The sequence below is a fragment of the Sceloporus occidentalis genome, unplaced genomic scaffold, assembly GCF_023333645.1.
Source record: "Sceloporus occidentalis isolate IW3139 unplaced genomic scaffold, rSceOcc1.0.p SCAF_8, whole genome shotgun sequence".
Classification (NCBI taxonomy): Eukaryota; Metazoa; Chordata; class Lepidosauria; order Squamata; family Phrynosomatidae; genus Sceloporus; species Sceloporus occidentalis.
Genome location: NW_028316988.1, coordinates 22905065 through 22920977, shown reverse-complemented (window position 1 = coordinate 22920977; position 15913 = coordinate 22905065). Strand labels below are relative to the sequence as shown.

At 54.1% G+C, this 15913-nt stretch overlaps 2 protein-coding genes across 2 annotated transcripts; one reads left to right on the top strand and one right to left on the bottom strand.

The window, feature by feature from the left end:
• Nucleotides 1-42: 42 nt before the first annotated feature.
• LOC149308210 (B box and SPRY domain-containing protein-like) lies at nucleotides 43-5216 on the bottom strand. The gene is made up of 6 exons (XM_089536849.1): nucleotides 5007-5216; nucleotides 4450-4548; nucleotides 3799-4029; nucleotides 2911-2936; nucleotides 2218-2345; nucleotides 43-1218 (listed from the first exon to the last, which is right to left on the bottom strand). Exons 1-6 carry the CDS (start codon nucleotides 5214-5216, stop codon nucleotides 695-697), a joined length of 1218 nt encoding a protein of 405 aa, XP_089392975.1. The 3' UTR covers nucleotides 43-694.
• Nucleotides 5217-6843: 1627 nt separating this feature from the next.
• Nucleotides 6844-15911, top strand: LOC149308209 (WD repeat-containing protein 31-like). Its single transcript, XM_089535330.1, has 10 exons — nucleotides 6844-6866; nucleotides 8094-8191; nucleotides 8973-9111; nucleotides 9752-9826; nucleotides 10147-10291; nucleotides 10407-10507; nucleotides 10909-10976; nucleotides 11919-12060; nucleotides 13043-13205; nucleotides 13879-15911. The coding sequence occupies exons 2-10, from the start codon at nucleotides 8136-8138 to the stop codon at nucleotides 14037-14039; spliced, it is 1050 nt and encodes a 349-aa protein (XP_089391456.1). The 5' UTR covers nucleotides 6844-6866; nucleotides 8094-8135; the 3' UTR covers nucleotides 14040-15911.
• The last annotated feature ends 2 nt before the right edge of the window (nucleotides 15912-15913 follow it).

The following is a 15913-nucleotide window of genomic DNA, read 5'->3' as shown; positions in this document are numbered from 1 at the left end:
GTCCTTTCCAGACCCATGAACCACTTGACTTGTACCTTTTTCTCCATCCATCTTTATTTCCATAATCGTAATGATGACAGGGGAAATTAAGTATCATAAATTACATGAAACAGAAAGAATCTCCGCAGGGACGTAGCCAAGGGGAAGGGATTCGTGGGGTCCAGACCCCCCCTTCCATTAGATACAATGAATGGTATATGCTGCTGCGCCTCCATGCCCAAGTCCCATTATAATGTTGGCACCTGGACCCCCCCTCCCTTTCCCAAAATCCTGGCTATGTCCCTTATTTAATCCCCAATTAAATAAGGACAAAACAGAGGCCAAATATCGGCACCTGTGCAATACTTGCAGAGCCATCTGGCTATCCTGTGACTTGAATTTCTTCCATGAGGGGCTATCACCCTTCTGCCCCCCCCCCCAGGGTGGCAGGTGGAGCCCTGGGTTTGGCACTGTGGTGCCACAAAGGGAGCCAGGCAAGCATCTCTTACTAGCCACCGTGACGCCACCCAGGCAGAGCCCCTTGTGAGCTCTCTCTGTACCAGAAGGGGCAGGGGCACGCACCTCCTCCTGCCAAGAGCCCAATCTGCTCCTCCCCCAGCTGGTTCAGGCAACAACCTCTCAACTTTCATAAAAGGTCAAAATTGGCTCAAGTCTGGGGGCCTTGCACTACAATTCCAGCTGGACTCTGCTCACTTCATACCAGAGAAACACTCTGGTCAGCCACAGCCACAGCAGGGTACAGGGGGCTGGTGAAAGCCTGGTGGTGGGCATAGAGAAGGGCACATGATTCTGGGTCAAAGAAGAGCAGTTCCCCAGCATCCATGTCCACCAGCACCCCGATTTCTACCGGGCACCTGAGCAGTTCAACTGCCTCATGGGAGTTGTTGTGTGAAAACTGGAATTCTTTGTCATAGCGGGAGAAGACCCAGGAGTCTGGGTTGTGGCCCAGGCGGGACTGGGGGCCCGACCCCTTGCGCTGCAGTGAGCCATATGCCACTCCCAGCTTGTATGCACCACTCTTGCTCACTCGGACCCTCCAGACATGCAGCCCCTTGCAGAAGGACTCCTCTGCCAAAGCATTGGGCCAGTGGTCAAAGCGGGCCAGTCCATCCAGCTCAGTCCTGGCTTTCTTGGGGCCGAAGGTCAGCGTCTTCTTGTCCTCTGAGAGCACCAAAAGGTGGCTGGCTGTCTTTTTGTCAAAGTGGATGTCGTCTGTGGCTGGTGGGAAAAGCAAGTGGATGCTGAGTAAGGAGTTAGCAGGGATCAAGATGCCACCACCCACTCAGAGGCCAGGTGTGAGCCTCCAGCATTCACAGGGCCCTCTGAAAAGGACTCCAACATTTCATAGGTTGGCACCAACCAACTTAATGAACTTCGCCAAACACCAGCTAGACAGCACATAAGATCAGCACCCAAGACCTTGCTCCCTGTGCCTTCAGCAGAACCTTTCCTGCAGTGTCTCCACACCTCTGCCATACTCACAAGGAAACACATTTGGCCACCTATTTCTGGTCTTTAGGTGGGATTTAAAGACTATTTTATTCCATCCAGCTCGTGAATGATGCTGCCACTGGAAATGTTCTCTCCGCTGCTGCTCTTTTAATTTGATTGCTTATCTAAGCTATTTATTTAAATGCTCTTTATTGTTTTCTGTGTTATCTTAATAAGTTTTTAAATGTTTTTGTTTTTATATGACCTGATTTTATTAGTTGGAAGATAATCCATCTAGAAAAGCAGTTTAAACCTACTAAAAAACAACAGTAACAGCAGCTGTAGCTCCCACTGAATATTCCCACAGTGAGATCCACAAGGAAGCCAGCATGGATTTGTGGTTTGGGTCCTGGACTAGGACTCCTCTGGGAGACCAGAGTTCAAATCCTCACTGCTCAACCATGTAAACCCATTGGGTGGCCGGGGCCAAGCCACCCTCTCTCAGCCTCAGAGGAAGGCCATGGCAAATGGCCTGGGAATAAATCTTGCCATGTAGGAGAGGGCTACTGTAAGTCAGTCAACTTGAAGGCACCTTGCAACAAAGGCTTACTCCCTAAAGCTCATTGTGATCCACTATAAGGGCCTCCCCTTAACCTGGCAGCAGATGACAACAACAACATTTTTTTAACTACCAGCAGTTAGAGTGGTGCAGGTTACCTACAACCACACATACATCTCCCCATGGATTGGGAACTATCTCCCAACTAGAGAAGATCAAAGACTGACCTGAAGCCCTGGAGAGAAGAGCTGCTGCGGCCCACAGGCGGTTGACCAGCAGACTCTGAACGCAGCGTGGATTGAAGTTCAGCTTCTCTGATTCCCGGGGCTCCAGGATCCCCTCGGCTTCCTCCATTCTAAGAGATGCAAGAATAGAAGCCCTCAGACCTCACCTTTACAGATGCTTAGCGTGATCAACAAAGGCTGGCACTGCTTCGGAACGCTTGGCACAACCAATTCTCAGGGCAATTGCTGCCCTGTAAGCTAAACCAGTGACACCTCACCCGGGCCACAGGTGGGGAAAGGACAAGGTCAAGTGGCAGTAGGCCATCTGGAACGCACCTGCGGAGGGGAGGTTTGACACTGGGGCTGCCCAGGTTCCCCTTCACCACTCCCGCAGCCCAGTTGTGTTCCTGCATGGCTTTGAGCACTGGGCCCTCATATGCTTCTGTTGGTGGGGGCCAGGAGGGGAAGAGAGAGCTAGTGGCTCTGGCCCACAGGGGCCACATGAAAGCCACGCTGCAAGGCCTGTGGGCATGGCGCCTTCTCCAAGTCCTGGGGGGCAGCAGCAGAAAGGGGAGATGAGGCACCAAAAGAAACCAGTGGTCGCCAGAAGAGTCTTGGACCACATTTTCCAGCTGGGCAGAGGCAACATGAGCCACTGGTTGGGGGGACCAGAAATCTATGTGCTCCAGGACTCACCGCTCAAAGATTTCCTCCTCCGCCTGCTGGAGGGAAAGAGAGAGAGAGAGAAAATATTAGCCAAAGGGGAGGATGCCTAGCTGAGCAACCCCTTGATGGGTGTCCCCAGAGTTGTCAGTGAGCACCTGTTTTGCTAGTGAAATCTTGGCATCTCCAGCTTTTGAACAACACAAGCAACTGAGTTTGCTGCCAAGGAGGACAAAGCTCCCCCACCTGCATCCCCCCAGAAAGACAACAAGCAAGTCAGCCAAGACAAGTGCACTCGTCCCATGATGCCTGGTGGCCCCTCTCCACAGCCTCTGCATCCAGAGGGTGGTATGGAAACTTGTTGAGAGCAAACCTTGGTTACTGGCAGCGAGGCATGTTTGGGAGGGGGAGGGGGGAAGAGGAAGAATTGTGGTTCCTGGGGGGGGGGGGCAGGGGGGCTTATTTGGCCCTGCTGAAGGCCTCACCTCTCCCACAAGATCCTTTAAATGTGAGGATGGTCCTCACATTTAAAGGGTCCTAGTCCTGGGGCTGCACCTGAAGCAGAAGCAGGAGTCAAAGGAAGAGCTATGGTAGTGTAGACAAGGAAGTGCTTTATGTTCACAGACCTACAGGGCTTCTTCCTTTGTCTCCTGCTTCAGGTGGGGGCCCCAGGACTAGGCTGATGAACCCCTCAATTTGAAGAGGTGACTTTCTTGTCCTGCCAACATGTGGCTGAAAGCCCCTCCAGGAGCAGCACAGCAGGTGCTGAACGTGAAGTGCTCCTGGTAGCAGTAACCATAACTTTAATACTAATAATAACTACAAGAGCAAGAATATGCCTGAGAAGCAAGGCTACCCCCAAGGAAACCCACTCTTGCCGGGCCTCTTCCGTGGGTAGCCCAGGGGAGACGCATAGCTTACCAGGAGGCCCCAGTCATCGGTGGAGGTGACGGCGGCCACCAGGTAGGTCCGGAGGGCCTCCAGCCTCTGCAAGGCCTGGGTCCAGTGGGCCTGCTGGGTGAGGATGCTCTGCTGGGCTCGCTCCTCCTCGGAGTGGGCCGCCTCCAGCAGCCGTTGCTCCTCGCTCTCACAGGCACTCCTCACCAGGTTCAGGCGCTGGATCAGGGCCTCCCGCGCACTGCTGGCCTCGCTCTGAGCAAGAGAGAGAGAAAGATGGGGGAGATCATGGACAGATGGACAAGTTCAGGCCTTCATCTGCCTCCCCCTCTAACTGCACAGGCTGGCAACTGCCCAGGGTCACTTCCCAGCTCTCCTGCCCTGGAGAGAGTTGAACCCAGGACCTCCTGGCTCCAAAGTAGGGGCTGAAACATTCATAGAGGCAACAAAGGGCATGAGGGGCAGAAGAGTTTACGTTCCTCCAGCAAAACTTCCACCTGCATCAATAGAAGTATAGTGCTTAGATCAAGGGAAGTAATAGGGCCACTCTATTCTGCTCTGGTCAGGCCCCAGGGAGGAGGATCAACTGGTGGCCCATCAGGGCAGGGCAGGGCAGGGCAGGGCAGAGATGACCCCCCCTGGGCCACCCACCCCCACACCCCCCCTGCCCCTTACCACCAGGCGCTGGGACTTCTGGGGCAGGGACTCCGCCAGGAACCGTCCAATGGTGGCACTTTGCAGCTGCAGCTTCTCACACCGGTCCACAAGTTGGTCCTGGAAGCGAGAGGGGAGAGAGGGTGGGTGGGTCAGTGTTGGGGGCCTGAGGTCTCTGCCCCCCCTGAATTGGGCCCCAAGGAGCAGCTGCCTCTTTTGGGGGGCAGGTGAGTTGGGGGTCCGGCCAGAGTTTCTGCAGCACCTTCCTCCCATGCAAAGCAGGCGCTCTACGAATGCGCTGCAAGGCCTCAGAGCATGTACAGAGTTCCCTTTCCACCCCAGAGAGCCCTGGTGGAGCAGATCCCCTATGTATCCCCCCTCCCTCCCTCCCTCCCTCCGCTGGCTTTCAGCTTCGTAGTGGCGACTCCCAGGGCGCCTGGAAGCTGGGCCGGGGGCTGCCTTCGAAAGGGCTTTCCCCACCCGCCACCCCTCTCTCTGTCCGGCAGCTGGGATGCCCTCTGTGTATGCTCAGAGGCACTCCCACCCGCCCTCCGAGTGCCAAGGCGCCAAAGGCTCACCCTCCTCCGCCGGGCCTCCTGGGCCAAGGGTCGCACCCGGGGGCCCCGGCAGCCGCAGCAGCCCCCCTCCGACGCCGAGGCCGGTCCCTGGCAGCCTCCGCACACCGGGCGCCTCTCCTGGCAGCAGAAGCGGTCGAGGGGCAGCCCGTGGGCCTGGCAGCAGGGACCGGACGCCGATCCCCCGGGAGACCCCGAGGCCTCCTCCGCCATGGGCCCCGGAGGAAGAGGAGGAGGAAGAAGAAGAAGAAGGCGCGCAGGCTCACCTGTGGCAGGAGACGCCCTTCGCCCCGTCCGACCGGCCTGGCAGCCCCAGGAGGAGGAGGAGGAGGCAGGAGGAGCCTCCGGACTGGGAAGGGCGCCCTCTAGCCTCCTTCTCTCCCGGCAGAGCCTCCCCACTCAAGGGCAGCCTACCTCCCTCCCTCCCTCCCTCCCCGGCGCAGGGTTTCCGACCGGTCCGGCGCTTCTGGGGCCCCCGGCGCCCCTCTGCTCTGCTCAGTCCCCCCTGGAATCAGGCTGCCTCCGCTTCTGGGCAAAAGAATTCAAGAAGGCTGTGGGGAAAGTGGAGCCATGGGTCCAGAGGAAGGGCCCAGGACCCTTCTGAGGAAAGACTCCGGGAGTTGGGGAGGTTTAGGCTGCGAAGGAGATGCTTAAGGGGTGATATGATCGCCCGGTTTAAGTATTTGAGACTAGGACCCGGAGCAACGGATGCAAGCTCCAGGAAAAGAGATCCACATTAGCAGGACCTCCCTGAGAGTAAGGACAGTGGAACCTACTCCTTCCTTGGAGAGCAGTGGAGTCTCCCTCCTTGGAGGGCCATCTGTCTGTAATGGGGATGCTTGGACTGAGAGTTCCTGCATGGCAGAAGAAGGGGGCTGGACTGGGTGGCCCTTCTTGGGGTCTCTTCCAGCTCTAGGGTTCGATGCCTCTCTCCGCCGCCCATCCCTTTCGGAGGAGAGCTCCGTCTCCCACCCGGGGCCTTCCTCTCCCTCCTCCGCGGGTGCCTTTCCCCGGAGGAGGAGGAGCCGGGAGGCGGTGGCCCGTGGGGCAAGGGGGCCTTGGGGGCATTCTTCTGGGCAGGGCAGTCCGGCGCTCCTTCCTTCCTTCCTCCTTGCCCCTGAGCGTGTGCAGAGCGCCTTTCTCCCTCCACCCGCCAGAGAAAGAGAGAGAGGAGTGGGGAGGAGGGAGCAGGGGAGTCTCCCGGGAAGCCACCGGTTGCCAAGGCAGGACCGTCGGGGAGGAAGGGAGGCTGCCCAGCAGCAGCAGCAGCAGGAGGAGGAGGGAGCGGAGCCTTTGTCCCGGCGATCCTCCCCCGGCAAGGGGGTCCCCCGGGGGGGCGGGTAGGCTCCCCCGGGAGCCGTCCCTTCCTTCCTTGCCTTGCCGCCGGGAAGAGAAGCCCCTGGAGGCTCCGGGAGGGCTTAGCCTTAGCTTAGCGGGTCTTAGGGCGGGCTTAGCCCGAGGAGGGAGGAGGGAGCCCGGCCTCTCGCCCTCCTTCTGGGGTCAAAGGAGAAGCGCTTCCCAGCCGGAGGGAGCAGGGCAGCCCCGGGGCCGCCGCCCAAGGTCCTCCTCCTCCTCCTCCTCCGGCCCCCAGGGTCCTGGCCCTTTTCCTGGGGGAGGCACCGCAGCAACCGCGCCAGGAAGGTCTCCAGCCGAAGGAAGCCCGGTCCGGGAGAGCAGGGCTGGGGTGCCCCTGCTCCGCTGCTCAGCCAAGGGGCCAGAGGCCAGAGTCACGCTCTCTCAGCCTCAGAAGGCGGCAGGCGACGGGGGGGGGGGGCGTCCGGAGCCACCCTCGCAAGGAAACCCAGCCTTTCTTCTTGCTCTTGAAACCCACCGGGGGGGGGGGACATCCAGACGCCCCTCGAAGTAAGAAAGACTGGAAGGGCAGCAGAGGGGGCTGTGGGCCTGAAGGGGGGCGTGGTGTGTGGGGGGGTTTCTTATCGCCCTGGGCCTTTGAGGACTGAAAGCTTTCTGGGGTTTCTGTTTTAGAATTATAGGAGAGACCTCAAGGGCCCTGATCCAGTCCGACCCCCTTCTGCCATGCAGGAACTCTCAGTCAAAACATGCCCGACAGATGGCCATCCAGCCTCTGTTTAAGGACCTCGAAGTACCACCTGCTTTGTTAGGTCTCAGTTCTATAGGCAGTCTAATACTGCTTTTATCTAACCTCTTTTTGTTCTGTATGGCACCTGGAGTCCACTTTGGGGGAAAGGCAGAATGTCAGTCAATGGTTGATCCAACAAATTGCCCCGAAGCCTTAGGAAGACCCTCCAGGGGGGTGTTAGAGCCGTTTGCCAGCGGAGCTCCTTGGAAGATGGTGGGCTCGCCTCCCTTGGCACTCCTTAAGCAGAGGCTGGTGGGCATCTCCCAGGAGGGCCTCAGTGGCCTTTCCCTGCCTGGCAGAAGGGGGCTAGGCAAGATGGCCCCTTGAAATCCCAGGCCCTTTCCACTTCGGTGACTCTGTGGTTGATGGTATCTATTTTAGCATCTGCAGGATCTCCCTTTCTTTTAATGCTGGCATGTCTCCATACTTTATGATACTGAAGTGTGTTTTCACCCAAATATATTTTTGCGGTAGCTGACTTGAGGAGGCAGTTTTACCCAGAAAGGTGACATGTAAAACTCAAAGTACAATAACCTCCAAAATCCACCAAACAGTGATACCTTTATCAGTCCGACCCAAATACCTTTTTACAGGTTGCAAGCTTTTGAAGCTCCACTGGCTTCTGCAACAGACAAGAAGTGTTAACAATCATACAGGCGGGTGGGGAAAAGCCCTGCCTTTGGTCCAGATGTTGTGGTTGTGGTCATCCCTTCAAATGGCGTGGAGGAGCTCCTCTTCTGGCCGTGGGGCTGCTGAGAGATCGGATACAAACTTGAAATCTGGCCACATAGCCCAAAAAACCCTCAAAAAACTATACACTTGAAAGTGCCTTTGAGATTCCAGTTGAGGGAGAAGGGTGGCTTCTTCTTACCAAGTTGGGGAAGGGGGGTAGCTGGCCAGTGTCCAGCAGATAAGTGGCCCCCGGCTGAGATGTGGGCAAACAAGGAAACTAAGTCCCTCTCCTTAATTCCCTCTTGTCCTCCTGCCAGGGACCTCGGTGACCGGCTCAGGGCCTCCCTTCTGCCTCTGAGATGGGGAAAAGGCAGAGCAAAGTAACCCTGCGCTACAGAGCTCCCTCCGGATGCAGGTAGGAGGTGAGGGGGCTTCATTCCCAGCAGGGGGGGTCTCCCACTGAAAGGCTGCTGGGAGTGAGATGGCTGGCTGGCCCTGGGAGAGGCACTCCCTCGCCTCCCTCTCTTGGCCGCACAAGATCCCAGAGGCAAAACTGGACTCCAGGGACCAGGTTCTTGGCCTCCGAGGTTTTATATTGAAGGTTTTTTTAAACACAACACCAGCTTTTAAAATAAGCTTTTAAAAATAATAATAAAAAGAGGGGAAAGCAAAAGACAGGCATGATTTTTTAAAAAAAGTTACTAAGGATAAGGAGACCATGAACAAAGTGCAAAAGGTTTCTCCCATGACAAGAGGTTCAGGTCTCAGGGAAGGGAACATTTCTTTCTCCAGCACAGAAGTAACTGCTGGAACTGACTGCCACTGGATGCCTTGATGGCTTCCCAGAAAGACCCGACATGTTGGAGAAAAGCCCTTCCTTTAGAAAAGACTGTTTGCCAAGGCCAGCCAGCTGCAGCTTATCAGAAACCACCCATCAATCACAAGATGGGTGGCGGGTGTGTGCTGTCCTTGTGAATGGCTTGTGGGCTTAGGGGGCGGGGGTTGGCATAACAGGGCCCCAGAGTCTGACCATAAGGAGAGAAGCGGGACTACAGCAGTGGGAACCCCATCTCCCTGCCCCCCATTTCCCTGCCCCCCATCTCCCCTCATGCCAAGGGGCTGCCAAGACGGGCACTGCTGCTGCCTCTGACCCCCAGAGGCCCTTGACCCTTGTCCTTTCCTTTCTGCCTTTGCAGGAGTGAAGGAGTGAGTGGATCAGAGCCCCCTCCTACAGCTAGGGCCACCCTCCAACATCGCCCTCCTGCCCATGATGATGCTGTGGCCTCCGTGGCTTTCCTGGCGCCTGACCTCTGTGTGTCTGGTGGAAAAGACAAGGTCAGTGGGCAAGGCCTCAGATTGGGCCTCAGGAGCCCCAGCTCAGTGACATAGCCAAGGGAGGGACTGTGGGGTCCGGACTCCCCCTTCCGTTAATGATTTAAAAACAATAGCAACCAAACCTAATCTAATCACACAATATATGGTGGCACTTAGTCTGGACTCCCCCTTCCCAAAATCCTGGCTACATCCCTGCCTAACTGTGAGACTCCCTTGAGCCAGTGGGTGGGTGGCCAGCAGCCCCGGGGCAGATACATTGCTGGACTTGGCTACCACTTGATTTGCCCATAACAGCATGATTGAGATGGGGAGGGGCAGAGAGGAGACTGGGCTTCTAGGCCTCCCAGTGCCCCACAGTTCCCATCTGGCCTCCTAACCAGTACTGTCAGTGGTGCCAGATGAAGGGAAGTTAGGAGGGAGTAGCTGCTGGATTGCCACTCTGGGGTGCATCCTCCTGGGCTACTGTTGCCTGTGCTCCATGCAGCGCCTGGGGAGGGCTTGGGGACAAGGGAGGGTGGCATGCATTGAAAACAGAACAGCTAAAGGCAGGCATTAAGAAAATGGCAGAGGATGGTGCCTTTCTTCTTTGTGAACTTAATTGTATAGTTTTCTCTTTCTCCCCCTCTCTTTTCCTCTTCAGGCTGTTGTTGTGTACAACTGGCACTGTGGCACCGTGGTAAGGACCTTCAGGGGTCACGAACGTGAGGTGACAAAGGTAAACCCTGCTCCAGCAGCCACACTGCCTGTTCTCTGCCTCTTCAGCAGCTGAGGGTCTCTCTTCCCCTCTCATTTCCTGGTTCTGCTTACAGACCCTCCCTCTGGCCCTAGCCCCCCCCCCCAGCTTCTTCCACTGGAGGAGGGGGCATGGAAAGGAAGCCCCTACCTGGCCCATTGCCCAAGGGAGGTCAACTGGCAATGGTCAGCTCTCAGTGCCCCTCTGTCCTCATAGCCACAGGGCCAACCATGGTCAGGTCAGCTACGAAGGAGGTGGGTTTCCTCTGAATACCACCCTAACCCTTGATCTCCTCCACCCAGGTCAGCTGCCTCCCAGAGCCCACCTGGCTCTTCAGTGCCTCTCGGGATAAAACTGTGCTGATGTGGGGGCTCCATGGGGCAGATGGGGCAGCCCGGTGCTTTTCAGGACATGATCTGGTGGTGACCGGCTTGGCTGTCAGCCCAGGTGAGGTGGCCCCCTTGCTGGCTTCCAGCACTGCTTCCAGAGGGAAGGTGGCCATGAACTCACACTCTTCATCCGTCTCTTTGTCCTTCCTCATCTTGTGCTTTTTCACCTCAAGTTTTTCAGCAGCTCTGCACTGGCTCTCGTGACAACTGCGTGTGCACATGGGACATAGAGACAGGCGTCTGTCTGAACAGAGCATTCATTTCCAGAAATCTGGTAAGAGAGGGCAGGCTTGGAAAGATAACACCCCACAAATTTTGCAAATTAAAGACTGCTACCCCAGCAATGAAAATTCAATGGACCCTCTGTGTCCAGACACAGTGTATCCCTGGGCATTCACAGCATGTGAGCTTCTCTGGTACATCTGGTTGATCACTGTAGAAACTGAACTGGGCCTAGAAAGGCCTTTGGTCAGCTCCATCGTATGGGTTCTCCCCAGCTCTTTTCAAACTGTTTTTATGATGTTGATGCTGTGGAAATTATGAAGTTTCCAAACAGTGCATCTTCTGAAAACTTGCTGCTTTTTGTAATGTGACCAAAAGCAGGCTGTGAACCTTACCAAGCTCTCCCATCTCTAAATGACCCCCCCCCAATAATTTTCTCCCCCTTTCCTGCAGGTGACACATCTCTGCTGGGTTCCTGGAGAGCCCTACATCATCCAAACCTCAGAGGACAAAACTATCAGGTGCGTAAGCTCAGGACAGCAGAGGCAAGGGACTGGGCATGTACCAATTCACCACCCTGCTTTTGACTTGAATTTTTTGGATGGAAGCGTGTTTGCAAGTTTTGTTTCCGAATCTTGAATGTGGGACTTGAGCTTCAGTGGGATTCCATGCAACAGTGGATCTGGCCTTGGTTTTCCTGTGGCCTTCCATGGTAGGTAGGCACAAAGCCCAGCAGGACCACTTTGGGCTCAGACTTCACAGTTTATCGCTTGGCTTATTAATTTGGTTTACCTCTCCTGGTTTAAATTTTAATTCAGGCTGCATCCTACTCTTACCAGAAGGTTTTTGCCCCCGAATTTGCAGCCCAAATACAGCCTGGGTGCATCCCTACCTCCAGGACCGCTCCAGCAGCCATTTTCTTAAGATGGAAAAGAGGAGTACTCTTGGAAGCGGGATGCACCCAGGCTGTATTTGGCTGGCAAATTCAGTGGGAAAAACCTTCTGATAACATCAGGATGCCACCAAAATTAAGCTTTAAACCAGATAGAGGTAAATTGATTTAGTAAACCAAGGGATAAGCTCCTTTGTCCCACTCACAGGGCTGTTCAGCCCTCCGTGTGTGTGTGGGGGGGGGGGGGCAAAGTAAATGGTCTGCTCAGCACCCTCTAGGCAAACTGGGCCCCCACCCCAGTCTGCCCAGTGACTGAGTTGAGGTCCCACTGCCTGCAGAGAAGGTGCTTGGAGGCTTTGCCTCCTCCCCTTGCCCTGCTCCACAACTCCATTTTCCTTTCTGGTCTCTGCTCCCAGGTGAGGCAGAGAGTCCCTTTGGGAAAATGTTCAGAGATTTGTGTGTGTGTGTGTGTGAGTGAGTTCAGAATGGGAGTGAGCCACCGCTTGAGGCACTGCTTTGAGCTGGAGAAAAGTTGTGAATGTTCTGCGTTTTTATGTCTTTTCCATTCCAGACTCTGGGACACACGGGGCTTGCAAGTGGCCCATGCCTGCCCTCCCCAGCAGCACATCCAGACGGCATGTGACGTGAGCTCAGATGGTCGCTACTGTCTCAGTGGCAGCCATGGCTGTAGTGGGGAAGGAGGAGAGGCTACGGTGAGCTCCTTGGACATCCTTAACAGGCTGCCAAAGGCCAAAGCTGGGACTGGGAAGATGGGTGAGAGAGGTGGGGGGATGTCTGTGTCCTTACTGGTTCTGTGGGCCTCTGTTCATACTACAGCCTTCACTTGCATTGAGAGCAGGGCAAGTGTCATGGCTTCCTAGAAAGGATCCTGGGAATTGGCTTGGTCTCGGATATTGGCTCAATTTGCCTCCTTTGCAGCACCCCTATTAGCCATTTAAACCTATTTCTTTCCCGCTCTCAGAGCCTTATCACATTATTAAACATACGTACCCAGCAGGCAAACCAAGAAGCGTATGGGTTTTTCCCCTCCCTCTGCACAGTGTTGTTCATTTTTGTTCTCTTCTGGTTGTAATAGCATGAGAGAGGGTTGAAAGTGTCCCGTTTGCCAAGCTGGGAAATTCCATTTGGCAAAAATGATGCTTTTACCATACTCTCCCATACATTTACAATCTGAAAAGAACAAAGTCATGCAGAGTGAAAAAAGTAACATGAGCTTTTTTATTTGCCTGCCAGGTTTCTTTAATAATGGGATAAGGCTCACGCACAGGGTCACCACTTCAGTTGTTCCATTGTATCCATTTTACTAATTGTTTCATCTACAGCTTTTAAAAACAAAACACATTTAATGTAATTTGAGACCCCCCGCTGCCTGATTCTCTGGAGGTTACTGGCGATGTTCTTATTTGCAGTCATTGAATAATACAAAATGCCAGCCTATCCTGCAGTGCTCCATTTATAAGCAGACTCCCCAAGGGGTCGCCTTGCTGGCCCAGAGGGTGCACCTTTCCCTCTGGGGTACCTGAGGTCAGGGGCAGGAGGGGGCTTCCCATCCATGCTGAGCTCTGAAAGGTCGGGGGGGGGCGGGAGAGATCGCTAAGCAGGGCCTTTGCTTCAGTCTCTGTCCCCAATGCCTGCCATTCCTTCTACCCCTCTTCACCTCCTTTTTCTTTCCAGCTCTGGGACCTCCGGCACTTGAGGGTCCGAGTGCGTGAATTCTGGGGCCATTCCCAGACTACAGCATCCTGCATCTTTCTCCCTCAAGGCCTGGCCTCCTTCCCCATTGTAGCTACCTCCTCTCACGACGGCACAGTGAAAGTCTGGAGCCAACAGACTGGAGGTAAAGTCGCTGTGGGGAGAACAGAGAGCCAGCCCAGAACAGCAATCTTGAGTCCCAGTTGTTGGCAGAAGAGCGCTGGGTCAGACTGGGCACAGCAGTGTGAGAGGATGGCAGGGTGGCCATGACTACATTCGTGCCCTGGAGAAATCCAGTTGGAATCCCACTGGCCAGTTTGGTCTGATCCAGCCCAGGCCAACCGAGGGCTCTTCTGCAGAGCCAGCAGCGTGAGCAGTGAAGCCTCCAGGGGCAGAAGCAGTCTCTGAAATCCAGGGGCCAAGATCATGACCTTCCTAGCCTGCTTAGTGGCATCTTGAGATCAAGCCATCTCTGCAGGCTGGGTGGGCATTTCTCCAAAGCAGCCTTTTCAAAACCCAGCTTCAGGAGGGCCTCCAAGCCAATAGAGTGGCCAAAAAAAAACCCTTGTCGGGACCAAGTGTTCTGGCTCCCTTGAGACACAGACATGGGGGCAAGGGAGTCTGCTTTCAATGGCTGCATCATTATCCCCATTTTCAGAGAAAGCATCTTCCAGGGCCAGAAAACAGGGGAGCTGAAAAGGGAGTGCTCCTGCTCAGCTCTGAGCCATTTTCTGTGGTACAGTGGGCCTTGAGAGGGAGGGAAAAACGGTGGGCAGGGTCTCGCTCATCAGCTTCCCTTCCTGTTCTCTTGCCTGCAGCCTGTGTGTCCACTGCCTGCCTTGATGGAGCAGGGCCTCTGGTTTCTTTGGCTGCCTGCGGGAAGGCCACACTGCTCTGTGCCAGCACCAATGCCGGGATCCACTTACTGAGCATCCGCTCTGCCAACGGATTGGGGCTCCAGCAAGTGGCCACTTTCTGATCCATCACAGCTGAGGAGGAATGGAGGTCCAGGGCAGAGCTTTTGGCAGCAGCCTTCCATTGCCTGAACCTCTGGTTCTGATATACAAGTCAGTTGGTTCTTGCAGAGAGAAAGAAAGAATTGGAAGAAATGGGTACTTGCCTATTGGTAAATCCCACACTGGAATTCTGTTTGCCTCTGACTGGAGGGAGAGAAGTAACAAGAAGGGTCAATTTGCACCATGATTAGCAAAACTGAGCTAGCAATGCCCCTGACCATGCATGGAATAAGGGGGATATGTACGGGGCCTCTGCAAGAGCATCCTTCACATGTGGAACCATAGAATCATAGAGTTGGAAGAGACCTCAAGCCATTTCTGCTATGCAGAAATACACAATCAAAGCACTCCCTGTGACAGATCCAGCCTCTGCTTAAAGACCTCCAAAGAAGTAGACCAGCACCCTCTGAGGGAGTGTGTTCCACTGTCAAACAGCTCTTACTGACAGGTTTTGAATCGCAGCTCAGCCATGAAAACTGATTGGGTGACACTCTCTCAGCAGTCTCAGAAGGAAAAAGGCAAAAAACCCTCTGCACAAATTCTGACAAGAAAACCCCTGAAAATCAACTATGACTTGAAGACACACAACACAAAATGGTCATTTTTTTTGTACTGAAGCTCCCTCCACAGGCTCTGTCTGAGCACTGCAGACTGCTGATTTGTGGACCATCAAAATCTCAGTCCCATGTTATCCATTGAAAATGGATGTTCATCTCCTCTTCCCACAAGTCCCCTTAGCTGCAGGGTACAGTTGATGGGAGTTGTAGTTCAACAGCACCAGGAAGGGGGGCTGATTGTAGTTGTCCCCTTCCGCTGCCTTACAGGACTGCACCTTTACTGTGCCACCATTTTTGTCCCTGCAGCTCCGTAAGTGGGAACAAAACCCACTATGTTTTCCTGGGCAGTTCTTCAGATGCAAGAAGTCTTCTCAGCTGATATGTGGGCATGAAGAATTTGTTAAGCCCATATGAACATCTCTTGAATTGCGAACTATGCTTACTTTGCACATGGTATTGGACTGGACACAGTGGTAGTCTGAGACACAGTTTTCTGTTGTTAATTGTGACTAACATGACCCAGTGTACAAAAGATGCCAGTCATGCTTGCACATCACAGTAAGCTATGGCTTGTGGTCATATGCTAGAACCTACTTTCTCCTCCACCTTGAGATAAGTGGCTCAAGAAAGCAGGAAACCCAGTTAAGCAGGAGTTCCACTGTCTAGAACTAAGGGTTAATTGACAAGGCAAGGTTGTAAGCCAGATTCTGGTTAAAAGCTGGCTTCTAACCATGGTTTGTTTGGGAAAGTTACCAAAACCTTTCTCATAGCTCCAAAGCCCAGTGGATACCAAGGGCACACTATATAATGTGCTATTGTTCTTTGGATTCCACACTTTTGTCTGATGTGTAAGTACAGTCCACCTGCACCATACGCAGGCTTGCCATCCGTGGACTTGAGAACTGCCTACACCAGGGAGACCAATCTGTTGCTTAACAGCCGCGCACAACAGGCTGGTGTTCCTGAGTGTATAATGTGATCCTCTAATATGAGGAATAGATTGGGTGCTTTTTTTTTTTTGCATGTGTCTCCAAAACACTACACCAAAGCAGTTTTGGACATATGGCTGAACAGTAGCCTTCTAAATTCAAAACTGTAAAGGCTAGATTTTTTGATTCACTGGAGGCTTTCAATGGAGTGCCTTCTTCTCAGAGAAGGCCACCATACTATGGAAAAAATGTTCTTCCTATGGGTGACAATGGGGAGACCAAGCTTGAGGGACAGGCAACCTCTTAAGTACATAGACATTACATGTAATATTTACTGTTTATATCCAGAAT